We start from the raw sequence: 20,022 nt of genomic DNA on the forward strand, positions 1-20,022 counted from the left end.
GTCATCACATGCAAATTTTCCAAACTAGTCACTATTTTTCTAATTCCTTAACATGTTATACATTATTTACCTACAGATACTCAGAATACCTTGAAATGTAGGGAATTTTGTATTTCAAGGGCCATTCCACAGAAGATCATTCTAAGTTCTAAGAGTCCTCTGAGCTATGACATATGGAAAAATCGAGGATATTCCAAGCCTGAACTTCTCCTCTACCTTAGTTATCCCTTGAGTCTCTTCTCAGTCTCTCCTTTATGATTCCTTCCAGTCCTTATATTGTGCTAAAATCCCATTTCTTCAATTTTCCTACTCAATCTCTATCTCCCGCTTTTTCTGTTCGAGTGCTTCCCCCAAACAGACATTCCTGTTTCTACAATCTCATCCTGTTTAGGATTTCATGATTATATTGATTATATTTCAGGATTAGGATTAGGATATACTTATGATTCCAGAGCTCCATCAAACTTAGATATTTCAGGTTACAAGTCGAAGAGTTGTTCCAGAATTTGCAATTCACAGTCTATGCCTAATTGTTCAGAAGGCCTTAACAACTTGCTTTGAACTTCCAGCAGTAATCTTTACTGAATAAATAAATACATAGAATAGAATTGATGTGGGCCAGTGTTGTGATTTAGAGGGTTTGGTTTTGGATTTGGAGGGGGCAGTATTCTCAATCATTCTCAAATTGACTAATCTTGCAAAAGGGTCACTGAAGATAGAGGGGTTTGGGTTGTTGTTTTTAGTTTTTCTTATATAGCATTGATACTAAATAAAAATCATATTGAAAAAAAGAAATGAGCTATGGAAAATATCTCCCTTCTGTGTTTTTAAACCCAGTTAAAAATGACCAATAACTGCAGCCACAGAATAGGAAAAGCAATCCCCGTGAGTTGTAAGATTTTCCACTCTGAGGCCACATTTCCTGGTTGATTTCTGTTTCTGAATACCTCCACCTAGAGCACATCCAGTTTTCCAGAATACTGCAGCATCTGACTTTTGCTATCTTAAGGGCTCACTTTGCTCTGAGGTTCCCTCTTCTATGGGCACTATGAAGTTCCTTCCTTTCCTTTTCATGGCAATTCCCAGGCGTGACACTCTATGTGCTCCTGTTTGTGAAAGTGTCTGTTCCCAGTCCCCACACATCTACCCCTTCTCTCTTAGAGAAGATTTTCCACTCTCAGACCCATTCCAGAGCAGATAATTGATAGGCCGTATATCCCATAAAGTGAGTTTTGGGACACTAAAAATTCCAACCTTTGCTATTCTAAGAAATGACCTCTTTCTCTCTGGATATTCCTCCTTTTCATCAATCATTCTCTTTTCCATTGGCTCTTCCAGGTCTTGTTATTCTCTGTGATCAAATTACATTGCTTCTGACCATTTATCACCCCTTTGATAACTCTCTCTCTCTCTCTCTCTCTCTCTCTCTCTCTCTCTCTCTCTCTCTCTCTCTCTGCTAGTATGTTTTAACACTGACTCCCCATCTACTTCAGGGTTCTGGATTAGGTCCCTCCTTCTAGTTTAAACATACCAATTCCTATGTGCCTTCCATGATCTAATTCTTGGGTTTCACTTTTCATTCACAATTGGGACCTTCAGAAGGAGGCATGGAGAGAGAATATTTTGGAGTCTTAAGCTCTCAGTCACTTCCAACATCCACATTTAATTATAAGTGGAAGCCTGGATATACAGTGTTGTAAAGACCTTCCAAGTCCTGACATATTGATTTCAAAGACAGCCCTCTCCAATGATCTATAATGGTTTTTATTTTTAAAAATGGATAGCATTATTAATTACAACACAGAGAAGCATTACAAAGCTCCTGATTTTGAAATATATGTCTTATCCTTATTATAACACACCTGGTCTTTTTGTGGAAAAAATCTTACATTCATTAAATTAGTAATATCAAGAATTTGTTTTAATGTACAGGTTCTGAGAGTTTTTGATGTTGGGGTTGGATGGGGTGTTTAGAAGGAGGGTGTCAAAAACAATCAGTTTTTTCATGATATCCTTTTGCCTTATATTTAAAGATGTGAATTTTTTAAAGTATAATATCAATTCAATCAGAATAAAAGTTATCTAAGAAAAATCTAAAATTGCCTTGTTTCTTAACTTCCTTCAAACTGGTCAGTGCTTTAGCCAAGAGTATACATGATCATAAATACTAGAATTCATGTTGTTTTCCATTCTAAAGCCTCTTCCAGACCACATGATTTCTGTTCCCAGGACCTTTCCATATTTGGCATATAGAAATTGTAAGGACAGTCCACATGTGTCCTTTTATGTTCTCCTGGCTCTGATCTAACTTTTCCCCACTGTGGCTACTTTTCTTCTGCTCTTCCCAAGGCTACTTTCAGACCTGACATTCTGTGTACTGAAATCTCACTGTTTTGATATATTGCATTCTCAGTCTATGAATGTCTCTTCCCCCCACACACTCTTTTTTGGAGATAATCAGAGTTAAATGGCTTACCCAGGGTCACACAGTAAGTATCTGAGTTCACATTTGAACTCTGATCTTCCTGACTCCACGGTCAGTCACTGCTCTTTCTCCTGTGCCCATCTCCCATTTTTTTCTGATCACTTTCTCTCCATACTGACATTCCAAATTTGACAGCCTAAAAAAGTCCCAAATTCTGTATCAGGGCTGTCCATCAACATCAGATGCTCTAGGTTCTAAGTAGCTTCCCTGATCACATATTCTGGATAAAACAGTTCAAAAAGTTATGGAGTAGAAGAATGCTTCAAAAAGCAGAATGGGCCAGATGGAAAAGAGATAAGAAAACTCTCTGAAGAGAACGAATCCTTCAGACAAAGAATAGAATTCAGGGAGATTGATGAATTTGCCAGAAATCAGGAATCAATACTTCAACCCCCCCCCAAAAAATGAAAAATTAGAAGAAAATGTGAAATATCTCATTGAAAAAACAACTGATATGGAAAACAGACTTAGGAAAAATAATTTTAAAATTATTGGAATACCTGAAAGTCATGATCAGGAAAAGAGCCTTGACATCATTTTCAAAGAATTACTACAGGAAAATTGCCCTGATATTCTAGAAGCAGAGGGCAAAATAGAAATGGAGAGGATCCATCGATCCCCCCGAGAAAGAGATCCCAAAAAACCAGCCCCTAGGAATATCATAGCCAAGTTCCAGAACTCCCAAGTCAAAGAGAAAATATTACAAGCAGTCAGAATGACACAGTTCAAATATCTTTTCGCTGCAGTCAGGATCACACAGGACTTTGCAGCAACTACATTGGAAGCTCGTAGGGCTTGGAATATAATATACCGGAAGGCAAAAGTGCTTAGAATGCCACTGAGAATCAACTACCCCACAAAGCTGAATGTCCTCTTCCAGGGAAAAAGATGGACTTTCAATGAACCAGGGGAATTTCAAACGTTTCTGTTGGAATGGCCAGAGCTGAACAGAAGGTTTGGTCTTCAGATACAGGACTCGGGTGAAGCATAGAGATTGGAGGAGTAGGGGAAAATATGAGGGACTTAATGATGATGAACTGCATGTATTTTTGTATAGAAAAATGACACTGATAATACTCATATGAACCTTCTCAGTTAATAGAGCAGGTAGAGGGAGCTTTTATAGTTGAAGCACAGGAGAAAGCTGAATTCGAAGATAAAATATGGTGTAAAAATTGGAGTCAATAGAAAAAAAGGGAAATGTAATGGGAGAAAGAAAAAGGAGAGGGGGAATAGGCCAAGATATTTCATATAATAATATTTTTCTTTATTATAATGAGCTATTGCAATGATATGGAAGCGGGGAAGGCAATCCTCATTCCCCCATGAGGGAAACTTTGCTCTCATCAGAGGTGGTTAGGAGAGGAAACAGCATATATACTCAATGGGGTATAGACATCTGGAGTAAGAAGGAGAGGGGGGGACAGGGGGAAGGGGTGGGGCTGTGAATGATGGAGGAGAGGATGGACCATGGGGGGAGAGTGGTCAGATATAACACATTTTCTTTTTTACTTCTTGCAAGGGGCTTGCATTGGATGACCTGTCTGGGACCACAGGGCCATGTGGATGCTAGGCCTAAGGGGTGATATGTGGGCTCTGGGCCTCTTGGCCCCTGGGCCAGGGATCTGCCTGCTGTGCCACTCAGCTACCATACAGCAGAGTCAGAGTGAAAGGAGAGCAAAAATATAGTACATGGTAGTGGAGAAATACCAAAGGAGGGAGTTGCAATAAGCAAAGGCAACGGTGGAAAAATATGGAAGTAACTTTTGCCATGGACTTATCCTAAAGAATGTGAGCCACCCACGACAGAGTTGTTGGTCTTGGAACAAAGACTCAAGCACATTTATTATTATTATTATTATTTTGGGGGGTGCAGGGCAAATGGGGCTGGGTGGGCTGCCTGGGGCCGCATAGCAGGGGGATCCTTTGGTGTCTGAGGCCGGATTTGGACCCAGGTGCTCCTGGCTCAAGGGCCAGTGCTCTGTCCACCACCCAGCCACCCCTACTATTATTATTGTTTTATTTTATTTTGGGTCTTTTTTTTCTTTTGTTTGGTTTTTGCAGGGCAGTGGGGTTCGGGTGGCTTGCATATCACACAGCTTGGTGATTGTTCGGTGTACGGGGCTGGATGTGGGCTCAGGTGCTCATGGCTCCAGGGCTGGTGCTTCGTCCATTGCACCACCTGGTCATACCTACAATTATTACTATTATTTTTTTTAATTTTAATTTTTTTCTCTCCCCTTTACTTTATCACTGAAGCAAGTCTATATTTATGGGGGGAGGGGGGTATCACGTTTACTCTTAAACAAGAATATTTTACTAATGTAAAAATAACATTAATTGTACAAAATGAGAATAGATATTAAATTAAAAAAAATATAAAGGTAAGGTTTCAATGCTCAGCTAAGGTCACCCAGCTAATTGTGTCAGAGCCAAGTGTGAACCTGATTTCATTGACTCCAAAGCAAGTACTTTTTTGTTGTTGTTGCAAGGCAAGCAGAGTTGGGTGGCTTGCCCAAGGCCACACAGCTAGGTGGTTGTTCAGTGTCTGAGGTCTGATTTGAATTTGGGTACTCCTGACTCCAGGTCCGGTGCTCTATCCACTGCACCACCTAGCTGCCCCCAGCAAGTAGTCTTAATCCACTATACCATACTTTATTCATTTTGTTTTAATAATATTAATATTTCATTTAATGGTGAATTTTAATTTTTAAAAATAAATATACTAACTTTGACTGTTTCTTGTTGCCTCTGGGCACACAATGAAATCAGCTCTTTTCCAAGGAGAATCCATGAATCAACTTTTAGGGGGGGGCCCAAAGTTTTCTTTTGTCTTCTGGATTCATCAGTCAAGACAAAAACACATTCCAGTAGTTCATTTCCATTTGTAATATAGTGAATATTTGGGACGGCTAGGTGGCACAGTGGATAGAGCACCGGCCCTGGAGTCAGGAGTCCCTGGGTTCAGATCCGGCCTCAGACACTTGGCCTTAGGCAAGCTACTTAGCCCCTTTTGCCTTGCAAAAACAACAACAACAACAACAACAACAACAACAAAATGCATTGAATATTTGGTCCCTGGAAATATTTGACATCTAGAATTATAATTGTACAATTCTTGGCACCCTTTTCCATCATTCTGTCACCATCTTTGTAGCTGTAGGGATGTGGAAGCAGAAGACCACACCATGCAGTTCTTTCTCTATTTCTGCTTGTTAATGGATTGACATTAAGAAATTCACAACCTACTAGGCAATGTACTAGCAATAAACCTTTTTTATGTTTAAAAAAATCGTATTGGGATAGCTAGATAAAACAAGTCCTTATCCCAATCCTCTGAAGTAAGCCTCAAAATTATAACTCAATGTTTGCTACTTGTTTACCAGTTATGAAGCTTATGTGTGCAATCAGAAGAATGCTGACAAAGATGTTTTTACTCAAATTCCACATACAAGCCCAGCATGGACAGAATGTATGGAAAAGCCTCCTAAATATGCTTTCGTTCACTTGGAACTGCTCATACCAACTCCTCTTGCTCAACGTGAGTAGGAATTCATCTCTCTTATGACGGCAGAGTCAAATAGTCATTGGAGAGATCCCATGCTTTGCCCAACCTGTAACCTACCCACTGATGTACTATTTTTTGGCTGTTGCATCATTTTTGGCCCTCAAAACAAGGTCTATTAACCAGTGAGATTTCGCATTTCAGGTTGCCTCTCAAAGGTGTCAAAGCATTGAACGTGGTATCAAACATGATAAAAACAAGGTCCTAGGGGCCATGGGTATCTCACCTCATGAGGAAGACCTGAGACCGACTCTATTAGAGACGATGTTGGACCTTGTAAAAAAAGTGCTTCTTATCTGCAGCTTTATCTCAGTCTTGCAGAGTGGACAACTTTAATACTACATACACATAACACTACAAGAAAGCCATACAGAAATAGTTGGAGCATCCAATTAAAATCCCTCTACCCTGATCTATTCCAATGTGTGATGAATGGTTGAAAAGGGGATGTGGATTGATGAGAGGACACATACCACCAATGACTATCATTTCATAGAGAATTTGAACTTATTTGCCACATAAAAGGGACCAAAAGGGTCCCGAAAAGTGCCGTATTAGACATTTGACATACTTTCCAAGTGGAGATAGCTTGCAGCCAAGGATAAAACGGATTTGAACTTCTTTGTCAAACCTCATAGAGAGAAACTGAATACTCCCATATTATCTCTCTCTAGAGAGAGATCTATATAAGTAATTTATATTCTGTGTGTTGATTGCTATATAGCTGTTGCTCATCTATGCTCTCCCCATATTCATAGATAGCTAAATACTCACATAGTCTCGATTCCTTCGTATGAATGCTAAATGCTCTCTCTCTCTCTCTCTCTCCCTCAATATTCATAGATATGAGTACTCATACACGCTCCATAAATCCATAGGAGTGAATCCTCATTTGTCCTCTCACAAGGACACTAGAAAAAGGTTCAGGAGATGTCCAGCAAAGGGAAGTCACAAAGAGGAATGCTAAAGAGATTGGCAGAGGTGTGACTTTGATTCTGATAGCTACCCCTGGCAACATGACTTCCTTTTACAAACAGGCCTCTGGAATATTTGTTTTCAATTTCTCCGACATTTGTCAGGCCCCCACTGCATGCCAAAGTTTGTATTAAATATGGGAACATGTACCCTCCAGGACCTTATCTTCCATACATAACTTTAACCCCAGACTCTTTCCCTGAGCTAGTTTAACTCAACAGGGTTCTTTCAGGCTGAAAGGAGGATGGATCAGAGTAGGGAGGGACTTGGGGCAAGCAGATTTACCAGCAGTCTATTATTGCCATAGTGCAGGCTTGAGGGATGAGGGCCTGAACCATGTTAGTGGCAGGGTCAGAGGAAAGAAGAACACATATTGGAGAGATATTGCCAAGGTGAAATGGAGAGACCTTGACAGCAGATTGCATCTGGGGCATGCCAGAGCCTGAGATTATGAGCCTGGTAGATTGGGAGAATGCCCTCAACAGTAAGAGGGAAGTGGGAAAGGAAATGGGTGTAGGGGGAAAGAATTTAGTTTTGGACACATTGAAATTAAAATACCTACTCAACAATCAGTTGTGTGCAATAGTGAGATGGAGTTGCAAGATCAGAGGTCAGCACAGAGGTTAAGCCAAAAGAGCTAAATCTGACAATCATCAGATTGAGATGACCATTACGTCCATGGCAGTTGAGGATATCACCAAGAAAAGTAGTATGTAGGAAGAACAGAAGAGGACCCAGGACAGGATAAGAATGTCGTGTATGTGGTTTTTTTCTGAACCCACATGATCCCTAATGTAGAATTGAGGCTGCATATTAATACTTATGTAAAATTTCTCATTCTAGACCTCTTATTTATTTGCATCATTTTCTTGGGCTGGTCAGAGAGAGGACATAGGTTGATGAGGAGAGCATAGCTTCCCTTTTACTAGAATAAAATTCCTATGTTCTCTAGATGACTTCTATTTTCATATCTACAGTATATGTATTATAGTGTGATAGATTCAGAATAAAAGGAACCATCAATGCCATTGAGTGTGAGACTATATGGCTAGTAAGCAGCAGGACTGCGATTCAAAAGTAAATCGATGGCCCAATTCTGGCTGCCAGCTATATCCGCTGCCTTTCTGACAAGGCCAAAGCACTTCATGTGTCAAATTGCCATATCCTCCAGCCACAAAATATCACATTTTCTACACCGTGCTCTTGTGAGGTCAATCTTCATGTGTCTAGAAAAGGGGACTCTGATGGTGAAAGAAGGGATAGGCCAGACGAGTTTGGTTATGGCAGGTTACTGCTTATGTTGGCAAAAACCACACTGAAATTGGCTATGACATTGATTTTTTCTGTGACAAATATCTGGTCATTCCAGTCAGTATTTCTTGTACCCTAAATATATAGGAAGCTATACTGCATGAAAGGTAGTGTGATCTAGTGGGGTGGGAAGGAGGGAGGTCAAGACAGAGAGAGGGAGAGGAGAGAGAGATAGAGAGACAGAGAGAGACAGAGACAGAGAGACAGACAGAGACAGAGACAGAGAGACAGAAAGAACTGGTTTGGGGAACAAGACAACCTGAGATCAAGACCTGTCTCTGACTCATCCTGACCATTGACCCTGGGGCTCTCGGTGATCCTTTAAGAATCTCAGTTTCAGAGAAGGCCCTGACCTACATTGGTAGAAGGAGTTTCCTTCTCTGGCATTTATTTTATTCATTCATTTCTTTATTTTTTTCTTCCATATGCACAGGTGTATTTTTAAGTTACAAAATTTCCTTCCACCCTCCCTTCCCACCCCTTCCCCTCAGTAGTGACCAGTCAGATTAGCATTGTACATACATATTTTTGATAAACATGTTTACAGATTAGTCATTTCCAGCATGAGCAATTAGGATTAAGGGAAAGAGATACATAAAAGATAGTATTTATAAAGTTTTCATCAGATTCTGAAGAGTTGGGGTTTTTTTGGTTTTGTTTTGTCTATCTTCCTCTGGATGGGGGTCACATTGTCCATAGGCAGTCTAATAAAATTGTCATAGCTCTCTGAACTGCTGAGAGGAGCTGCTTCCATCAAGGTTGATCATCTCACAATGTTGTTGTTCATGAGCACATTGTTCTCTTGATTCTGCTCCCTTGCTCATCATCAGATCCTGTAACTCATTCCATGCTTCTCTAGAGTCCGACCATTTTTGTTTTGTTATATAAACATAGTATTCCATAGTATTCATGTACCATAACCCGTTTAGCCATTCCCCAATGGATGGACATCCCCTCAATTTCCAATTCTTTGCCTCAACAAAAAGAGCTGTTATGAATATTTTGGAATGTGTGTGACTTTTCCTACTTTTTATGATTTCTTCTGGATATATACCAAGAATTGGAATTGCTGGGTCAAAAGGTATGAAGAGTTTTATTGCTCTTTGAGCATAGTTCCATGTTGCTCTCCAGAATGGTTGGATCCATTCACAACTCCACCAGCAATGTATCAAAGTCCCAGTCCTCCCACAACCTCTCCAACATTGATCATCTTCCCTTTTTCTCATCTTGGCCACTCTGAAAGATGTGAGGCTATACTTCATTGCTGTATTAACTTGCATTTCTCTAATCAATTATGATTTGGACCATTTTTTCATATGATTATATATAGCTTTAATTTCTTCATTTGAAAACTGTCTATTCATATCCTTTGACCATTTATCAATTGGGGAATGACTTGTATCCTTATAAATTTGATACAATTTTCTATATATTATAGAAAGGAGACCATTATTAGAACTCCTAGTTGTGAAGATTGTTTCTAAGCTTCCTGTTTTCCTTCCAATTTTGGCAGCATTAATTTTTATTAGTGCAAAACCTTTTTAATACAGTCAAGATCATTCATTTTGCAGCTTATAATGTACTCTGATTCTTGTTTGGTCATAACTATGTCCCCTTTCTGATAGAATATTTTGGGGTCTATTAATGTATCTATGATATCATTCTTTATGTCTGAATCCTGTACCCATTTTGACCTAATTTTGGTATAGGGTATGAGATATGGGTCTATGCCTAGTTTCTGGCATACTATTTTCCAGTTTTCCCAAAAATTTTGTTCAAATAGTGAGTTCTCAGCTCAGAAGCTGGTGTCTTTGGGTTTCTCAAATATTAGATTGCTGTAGTCATTTACTGTGATTTCTTAATCCACTCTAATCCATTCCTCTATTTCTTAACCCGTTCCAGGCAGTTTTGATGACTGTCCCTTTATACTCTAGTTTTAGATCTGGTAGAACTAGTCCACCTTCCTTTACATTTTTTTTTCATGTGTTGTCTTGCTATTCTTGACCTTTTGTTGCTCTAGATGAATTTTGTTATTTTTTTTCTAGCTCAGTGAAGTAGTTATTAGGTAGTTTCATTGGTATGGCACTGGATAAGTAATTTAATTTGGGTAGAATTGTCATTCTGATTGTTCATATATAAAAATGCTGATGATTTATGTGGGTTTAATTTATATCCTGCTACTTTTCTGAATTTGTTAATTTTTTCCAGGAGCTTTTTAGTTGATTTTCTCTAGTTCCCTAGGTGTACCATCATATCATCCGCAAAGAATGAAAGCTTTGTTTCTTCTTTGCTAATTCTGATTCCTTCAGTTTCTTTTCCTTCTCTTATTGCTACAGCTAGCATTTCTAATACTATATTGAATAGTAATGATAATAGTGAGCATCCTTGTTTCAACGCTGATTTTATTGGAAATACTTTGAGTTTTTTCCCAATACATATATTTGTTGATGGTTTTAAAAAGATACTATTTATTATTTAATGAAAACTCCACTTATTCTCAAACTTTCTAGTGTCTTTTTTTAATAAGGAATGGATGTTGTATTTCATCAAAGGCTTTTTCAGCATCTACTGAGGTAGCCATATGATTTTTGTTGGTCTTGCTAATGATATGTTCGATTACATTGAGTGCTTTCCTAATATTGTATCATCCCTGCCCACCAGATATAAATCCTACGTGATCATGATGTATAATCCTAGCAATAACTTGCCCTAGTTTCATTGCTAAAATTTTCTTTAAGATTTGTGCATCAATTTTCATTAGGGAGATTGGTCTATAATTTTCTTTGTCTGCTTTGGTTCTTCCTGATTTAGGTCTCAGCACCATGTTGGTGTCATAAAAGGTGTTTGGCAGAACTCCTCCTATTTTTTAAAATAATTTAGGTAGAATAGGAATTAATCATTCCTTAAATGTTTGGTCGAATTGAAACGTAAATCCAGCTGTACTAGGAGACTTGTTCTTAGTGAATTTGTTGATGGTTTCTTCAATTTCTTTTTCTGAAAGGGTTTTTTAAGAAATATATTTCTGGGGCAGTTAGGTTGTGCAGTGGATAGAGCACCGGCCCTGGAGTCAGGAGTACCTGAGTTTAAATCTGGACTCAGACACTTCATAAATACCTAGCTGTGTGGCCTCAGGCAAGCCACTTAACCCCATTGCCTTGTAAAAACGTAAAAAGAGAAAAATAAATATATTTCCTCACCTGTTCATCTGAGTAGTTGGTATTTCTGTAAATATTCATCCATTTCACTCAAGTTGTCAATTTATTGGCACACAGTTCATGAAAGTAGCTCTGAATTAAGTCTTTAATTCCCTCTTAATTGATGGTTAATTCACCCTTTTCATTTTTGATACTAGTAATATGATATACTTCCTTTTTTCAATTAGATTAACCAAAGGTTTGTCTATTTCATTGGCTTTTTCATAAAACTGACTCTAAGTTTTATTTATGAGATCAATAGTCTTGTAGCTTTCTGTTTTATTAATCTCCACTTTGATTTACAGAATTTCTAATTTGGTATTAAATTTAGAATCTTTAATTTGTTCTTTTTTAGCTTTTTTAGTTGTATACCAAATTCACTGCTCTCCTCTACCTCTATTTTATTCATAGAGGCATTTAGAGATATAAAGTTTCCCCTCAAAACTGCCTTGGCTGTGTCCCAGAAATTTTGGTATGATACTTCATTAGTATCATTTTCTTGGATATAACTTTAGATAATTTCCATTGTTTGCTTTTGATCCACCTATTATTTAAGACAACGTTCTTTAATTTCCAATAAATGTTTTGTTTATCTTTCCATGACCCTTTAATACATGGAATTTTTATTGTATTATGGTCTGAGAAGTGTATATTTATTATTTCTGTCTTTATGCATTTGATTATAAGGTCTTTGTGTCCTACTACATCGTCAATTTTGGTATAGGTGCCATGTATTGCTGAGAAAAAAGTGCATTCTTTCCTGTCCCCATTAAGAGGACTCATAGGAGAAGTGTTGCAAAAAAGTAGAAATGGTAAGATTTGACAAGCAAGTCGATATTGTGAAGTGGGTTGGAGTGGGGTGTCGAGGATGTTACAGAAACTGATAGCCTGTCTGAGTGGAAGGATGGAAGTGCTCTCTGTTGTGATAGGGAAGTTCAGAAACAGGGGTTGAAACACAAAGACAACAATCCCTGCCATCAAGGGAATTTGCATTCTATCTGGGAAAACAACATAGTCATCTATAACATGAGTTGGCCAGCTAGAGTTCAAGGGCCAAATCTGGCTGCCAGAGTAGCTGGCTCACATCTTGCCCTCTCATGCCTTTGACAAGTAAGGTTCATATCCTGAAAATCCCTCAGAATCTTAACACGGTTCACTGAGATGCTGGGTTTCTTTGTAACAAATATTGTAGAATTAGGTTAAGTAAAGGGCAAAAAACAAAAGTCCCTGTGTTTTGGATCAGCCTTGGATGCACATTGACTGAGACGAACCTGAGCAAATTCTATGATCTCTATAATTGGCTTTCTTCTATTTGTGTGCGTAGGGGGAAGAGTGGGAGAGGGATGCCCTCCATTTGTTTTGACTTCATTTGAAGACTTTTCTGCTACTTGGTTGTGGGGATCTAAGCAAGACTGGGCTATTCCCCTCCCATCTTTCTGAAGCAGCTGCTCCTCACCCCCTTGATTCTTCCACCTCCTGCTGTGGTGAACTCCTGACCTGCCCCCACCCCACGGGTCAATTAGCTCTCTTTCTGTCTTTCTAGTTGCCTTGTGTTGGAAAAATGGCCCACTCTCATCTTTTGTCAATTAGGATATGGGGCTGCGTTGCATCTGCTGGCAGAGGGCTCTCTGGGCTTTAGGCCGCTGATCGCGCCAGTGTTTTCCGGGTTCTCGTGCACCTGCGCAGAACGGGTCTTGCTCGACATCACCCGGAAGAGAAGGGTGCAGGAGGCAGATCCTCGTGGGAGACTGGTGGCGCAGGAGGCAGGTTCCTGGCGGGAGGCTGGAAGGGCTAGACGGGGCGTGCCAGAATGGAGTCTGGGCAGGAAAGCACCTCCAAGCCCAGTGGAAGTCAGATATGCAGACAGCTCCACAGCCGGACAGGCGCACGCCAGAGTGGTAGAACCAAAAGCGCAGGCCGGAAAGCCAAAGATAAAAGTCGCTGGGAGCCCATAGTCTTGGAGAGCGAGAAGGCTATACTGTCGGGCTTCCTGTTCAGCGCCCTCACTTTCCAGAGCCTCAACTCCAAGGATGAGACGGTGAGTCCTGGAGGAATCAAGGTGGTGGTGAGCCATTGGCAAGCCGCCAGCCGAGGCAGTGGCGGGGGGGGGGGGGGGGGGGGGGGAAGAGACGAGCAGCGGGGGGAGGGGATGCGGGAAAGAAAAAGGGAGGCGGGGTGAGGAGATGCGAGAGAGAAAAGGGGAGGGCAGAGGGGAGGGGACGAGGTTGAGACCAAGGGGGATGTGGGACAGACCAAGGGAGGACAATTGTGGGGGGAGACGTCTGACAGACAAGAAGGGAGGGCAGGCGGGGTAAGGATGGGAAAGACCAAGGAACGGCAGCCTCCCCTCTATCTGGGACAAGTCCTTCTGCCTGGCCTGGGTCCTTTTAGTTAGGGTGTGTCCTGCTAGCTGGGACTTGTCCCTCTACCTGGGATAAGCCTACCTGAGATGGGTCCCCCTACCTGGTGTGGGTCCCTCTATGTGGTTGGGTCCTTCTATGTGCGCTGGGTCCCTCTACCAGGGGTGAATTCCTCACGTTGTAATAGATCCCTCTCCCTGGGATGGGTTCTTCTATCTTTAATAGCACCCTCTTCCTGGAGTGGGTCTCTCTACCTGGGATATGTCCCTCTACCTGAGATGGGTCCCTCTACCAGGGACAGGTCTATCTACCTGAGACGGGTCCCTGTACCTGGTGTGGGTCCCTGTACCTGGGATGGGTCCCTCTATCTGCACTGGGTCCCTCTCCTTCGGATGGGTCCCTCTACCGGGGGTGGATAGATCCCTCTTCCAGGGACAAGTTTCTCTACCTTAGGTGGGTCCCTCTACCTGGGACGAGTCCCTCTACTTGCAATAGGTCCCTCTACCTAGGACATATCCCTCTACCTGGGATATATCCCTGTATGTGGGCTGGGTCCCTCTAGCTGGGCTGGGTCCCTCTACCTAGGGTGGGTGCCTCTACCTGGGACAGGTCTGTCTACGTGAGGTGGGTCCCCCTACCTGGTGTGGGTCCCTCTCCCTGGGATGGGTCCCTCTACCAGGGTAAATTCCTCAACCTGTAATAGATCCCTTTCCCTGGGATGGGTTTCTCTACCTTAGGTGGGTCCCTCTACCTGGGATAGGTTACTCTACCTGGGATAGGTTCCTCTACCTGGGGTGGGTCCCTCTGCATGAGACGTGTCCCTCTACCTGGGACAGGTCTATCTACCTGAGACGGGTCCCTGTACCTGGTGTGGGTCCCTGCACCTGGGATGGGTCCCTCTATCTGCACTGGGTCCCTCTCCTTCGGATGGGTCCCTCTACCAGGGGTGGATAGATCCCTCTTCCTGGGACGAATTTCTCTACCTTAGGTGGGTCTCTCTACCTGGGACGAGTCCCTCTACTTGCAATAGGTCCCTCTACCCAGGACATGTCCCTCTACCTGGGATGTATCCCTCTACGTGGGATGGGTCCCTCTAGCTGGGCTGGGTCCCTCTACCTAGGGTGGGTGCCTCTACCTGGGACAGGTCTATCTACGTGAGGTGGCTCCCCCTACTTGGTGTGGGTCCCTCTCCCTGGGATGGGTCCCTCTACCAGGGGTCGATTCCTCACCTTGTAATAGATCCCTCTTCCTGGGATGAGTCCCTCTACCTAGGATGGGTCTCTCTACTTGGAGCAGGAAACTGGACCTGTCCGTCCCCTCACATCCAATTTTCCTCCTCTGGGACACAGGGAAGACACCCAGCAGGCCTTCAGGTCCCACCACGTGACCCGATCAAGTCAGATGACCCCGAAACCATTCTGGCCAAGGGGATCTTTTATCAGTCAGGACATTGGGCTGCGGCGCGTTTGCCGGCAGAGGGCGCTCTCGGCCTTGCGCCGCTGATCGCGCCAGCCTTTTCCCGGGCTCTCACGCGCCTGCGCAGAATGGGTTGTGTGCATCAGCCGGAAGAGAAGGGGGCGGGCGGCAGGTCCGTGGCCGGAGGCTAGAAGGCCTAGGCTGGGTGCTGGCTGGAGCCATGGAGTTCGAGAAGACATCGGCCATGCTCTCGGGCTTCCTGTTCAGCGCCCTCGCTTTCCAGAACCTTAACTCCAACGGGGACGCGGTGAGGCCGTGAGGAGTCAAGGCCACGGCCGGGGAGCCATTGGCGAGCCGCTAGCAGGGGGCGGGGAGGGCATGGCAGCGGGTGGGGAGGGGACGCGGGAGAGAGGAAGGGAGGGCGCGGGGAGGGGGACACGGGAGAGACCAAGGGAGGACAGCGGGGGCAAGGGACGCGGGAGAGACCAAGAGAGGGCAGTGGGGGGAGGGGACGCCGGAGACGGGAAAGGGGAGGGGTAGGGGAGCCAGGGGAGAGGTCTGGGGGGCTGGGGAGGTGAACCCAGCTCCACCCTGCCAGGCCAGGATCCGGCCTCTTCTCCAGATTGAGGAAGGCCCAGCCCCCTCAGGGGCGGACCTCAGGAGCCTCCTCTGCACACCCCCTGCTCAGTGGGTCTCAGAGGACTCTCAGCACAGCCCAGGGATTCCGAGGGCTGCTTATTGATTTCGAAACCACACATGAGTGTCCTCGATGATTGTGTGTCTGCGTGTGTACGTGTTCATACACGTCGGTAGATTTTCATTTTCTTAAATATTTCACAGATGATGAGGGGAGGGTTGGCCACAGCATTTCCACCCACAGGCCCTAACCCCCCTTTGTTGGACTGGGAGTGTTATTTATTCAGTTGACTAACATTTTCTCTGGCCACCTCTCCCCAGTCCCCCTAAAAGAAAGAAACAGAAAAAAAATTGCTTCTCAGGGAAAGAAAAATGGCATTGGCCATATCCCCAAGTGTATGTCTAGTTCTGCATCTCAATCCAGAGGATGGCTACCTTCATCTTTGGTCCTCTGAAATGTGGACATTGCCCTGTCAGGGAAAAATCAAAATGATTTTTCTTGATAATGAATAATGGTACAGTACAAAATTGCTTCATCCACTCATTTCACCCAGGTTGCTCAAAATCTCATACACACGTTATAATTTGTTCAGCAGTCCCTTCGTGTCTATTTCCTTGCCACAAGCTGCATCCTTTCCCCCTTTTTTTGACATCTTTGGAAGTGTAGGTATAGGAGTAACAGCTCTAGTTTATAGGTTAATCACAGTTACTAGTGACTTTGGGACCATGGGTCTAAAATCTTTTCCATATTAGCTGCACCAGCCCACTGCCCCACCCAATGGTTGATAGATAACTTTGCCCATTTTCCTACAGCTCCTCCAACATTTGTCATTACCCAATTTTGTCCTGAGGTAGACTCTCAGTTGCTTTCATTTCTGTTGATCCATGCAGTGATTAGGAGAGGGTTTTGTTTCTTTTCTTTCTTGTGACCCTTGATTCCTTGGTTTTTCTGCCTCTGAAAACTGCTTCCTTGCCTCCACTGACCTTTTATCAATTGGCACATGGTTCTTACCTCACCTTTGTCATAGTCTTCCAAAAGTATCAGCAGTTCATCATTAGCATTGTCTCTCCTTTGAAGGTGATAATTCTAAGCAGCAGTCCAAATCACTTGAGGCTGGCACTTAGAAATACTGAGTTTTTCTTGATTTGTCAAAGTGCTACTTTTTTTTCCTGTTGGACAATGAAGAAAAATGCTTAAATAATAAAGCTAAGTACCTTAGTGCTATGGTAAAACACTGGGCATTGTATAAGGGTGAAAAAGTTTTTAGACCTATATATACATTTATTTTAAATTTTCAGGAGTATGCCTGCCTCCTTGATTAGAAAAAAAAGCCTAAAGAATAAAAAAAAACCTTTTAACCCATTTAAAATAATTGACTCCCATACCCATATTTTCTTTCAGACAACACATTTCTCCCAATCTCACCATCTCTTCCTCTCTTCAATCCACATAAATTAATCTTCTCCATCACTTAATTCTGTCACACCACTTCTCTGCTAAGTTTGATTTTTATGTGAAGGGCACCACTATCCTTCCAATCAACCCAGATTTTAAATGTACTCTTCCTCACACCCAAATCTTGAGAGTTGATGTGGAAGTGGAAGCACATACTGACACATTTAATTACAGTGATCAATTATAAATGATTCAAGAGAAGAGATTCTTTCCATAGGGGGGGCTATAGAATTGGAATGTTGTATATGCTCTTGCCAAATTAGCTGGTTTTATGACAATAATTTTATTTGTTATCAGGGTAAATGTGGATGGAAATGACTGACTTCAAAATAAAAGATAATCAAAAAAAGGTTTTTTCCATCTTCTCCCCTTCCCTCCCTTCTCTCAACCCCACCCCTTCCCCAATTAGTTAAAGACCTCTTTGGTAGATTTCTTACAGAAATTTCAGTAGCCTCCTGACTTATGGCTTTCTCATCTCTAGTTCATTCAAATAGGTGTGACCATGACTGATGCTCACAAAGTTTCAGTGGGATTTGAAGTCAAAAACAAACTCTTTAGTTTGACATATACAGTAAACTGTTAATTGACTTGCTTCTTCCTTCTGTTTCAAATTCCCTCCTTACTTTCACACAACCCATTTCCTGTCCTACTTGGAAAACTTCTAAACATCCCCTCTCCTGTCTTCACCTTTATATCAGCTGTCCCTTATACCTGCCTCTCAGAACCCCTAGTGCCCTTCAAAGCTCAGCTCAATCATCACTGTAATGCTTTACACAATCTCCCTCCCCCCAGCTCCTAGTTCCTCCTTCCTCCAATGCCCCAATTTTATTTAAGGCAAATACTGAATTTTCTTAACCACCCCCAACACAAAGTAGGTACTTAATAACTAGTTGTTGATTGATATGGTTTGACAACCTCCAATGAACCCTCGTTCCTCAGAGAATAAAGTTTGAACTCCTCTCAGCATGCAGATGTCTCCACGTTTTTAATACCTTGTACCTATATGCCAGGAAATTATACTTGTAGCCACAGTAGGCATCTTACCACCTCCTGACCCTGTTATCCTCATTCTTGATTCCCAGCCTTTGCCCATCTAGCTTCTACCAGGAATGTCCTTTTCCCAATTAGACTGGAAAGTCCTTGAGAACAGAGACTGCTTGTTTTGGGTTTTTTTAAAACTTTATTTGCATTCTCAGCACTGAGCATAATGCCTGGCATATGGTGGCTTGTGATTGGCAGTGTTTGATACTATGATAAATGTTGATTGACTAAATCCTCCCTTCAGGCTTTCAGTTATGGTCCTGCTGCAGTCATTCGTTCAATAAACATAAAGAGCTTTCTTTATGCAAGCACTGTGCTAGGACAAGGAAAATCAGTATTTATGCCTTGGATTGACTTTTAGTTTACAGGATGAAGCTCCCTTCTGTAGGAAAAGCAGTGACACAAACTAACATAGATGTTCTCTTAAGTCTAGGTTACCTAGAGATTTAGTAAATAAGTATATTTATATGACTTTTATCTTTTAAAGTAGAGTAAGACCTATATCTTTGTAGGATTAAAACAATCATAGGTATAGAAGATTCTTTTTAAAGGCTAAGTTCCCCTTTTTGGCAGCTGGGAAAAGGGAAGGGGTGACTAAAAGTTAAGTTCCTCTTTCCATTTTAAGTGGATAATGTTTTTTTTTTCCCCTTTAGTCTTAAGTCAAATAGAAACTTCCAAGGTTAGCAGTTTGAAGATTGGGCCACAGGGAGTGGGGTGGGACCAGGACATGACTTATAATTTTCTGTTTCCCACTTAAACTTCCTGGTTACAAAAAGGCCTCACCTGTAGGGCAAGGACTTCTGGGATAATCTCACTTCGAGAATTTGGCTTAAGAAAACCTGGGTAAAGTAAACTCAAATAAAATGGCTTGCCCAGTTGAATTAAGCTCAAAACAAGTTTCCTAAATTTCTTTTTATTCCTTTTATCTGTTATAAAAATGGGCTCCATACATCACTCCTTAGTCACTATTTCCTGAGGAATTAGTTTACCTGACTTAATGGTAACTTGATAGCCTTTCTATGAAATCATTTTCACTTGGAAACTATACCTCAGGATTATTTTGTTTCAGATAATTAATTTTAACCTTTAGGTGCTGGGTAGTTACAAAGACATCCAAAAAGCCCCTACCTTCAAACAGTTCATATTCCAGTGCAAACAGAAATAAAATACAAGACAATTTGAGGAGAATGCTTAAAAACAAGAGGAATCAGGAAAGATTTCACAACATATTGGTCCCTTAGTTGAGTATGGAAGGAAGCCAATCATTCTTTTTTTCCACAATTGATATATTATTTTATTTTTCCAATTATATGTTATAAAAGTTTGTCAACATTCATCCACTTGCATATTCATATTTTTAAATTACATAATTTCCTTCCCTACCCTATTCCCATCAGCAGTGAACAGTCAAGTGAATATTGTATATACACATTTGTGTTTAACATATTTACAGATTAGTTATTTTTGGTATGAGGAATTAGGATTAAGGGAAAAGAAAGAAAACCATGAGATATGAAAGAAAAAAAATGTTTAAAAAGTGAATGTGGGGGCACCTGGGTGGTTCAGTGGATATAGCACAGGCC

At 41.8% G+C, this 20,022-nt stretch overlaps 1 protein-coding gene across 2 annotated transcripts in view; it reads left to right on the plus strand.

The window, feature by feature from the left end:
* The first annotated feature begins 13,287 nt into the window (after positions 1–13,287).
* Positions 13,288–20,022, plus strand: part of LOC141497951 (BRCA1-A complex subunit Abraxas 1-like) — a 31,762-nt gene continuing 25,027 nt past the window's right edge. The window contains exon 1 of one of the 2 annotated variants that reach the window (XM_074200835.1): positions 13,288–13,568. In XM_074200835.1, the coding sequence (XP_074056936.1) occupies positions 13,341–13,568 (228 nt within the window). In that variant the 5' untranslated portion in view covers positions 13,288–13,340. Of the gene's footprint in view, positions 13,569–15,458; positions 15,614–20,022 lie in introns of those variants that run through there. The other variant, XM_074200836.1, reaches the window with a different exon arrangement.

The sequence above is a fragment of the Macrotis lagotis genome, chromosome X (genome assembly GCF_037893015.1).
Source record: "Macrotis lagotis isolate mMagLag1 chromosome X, bilby.v1.9.chrom.fasta, whole genome shotgun sequence".
In the NCBI taxonomy this organism is placed as follows: Eukaryota; Metazoa; Chordata; class Mammalia; order Peramelemorphia; family Peramelidae; genus Macrotis; species Macrotis lagotis.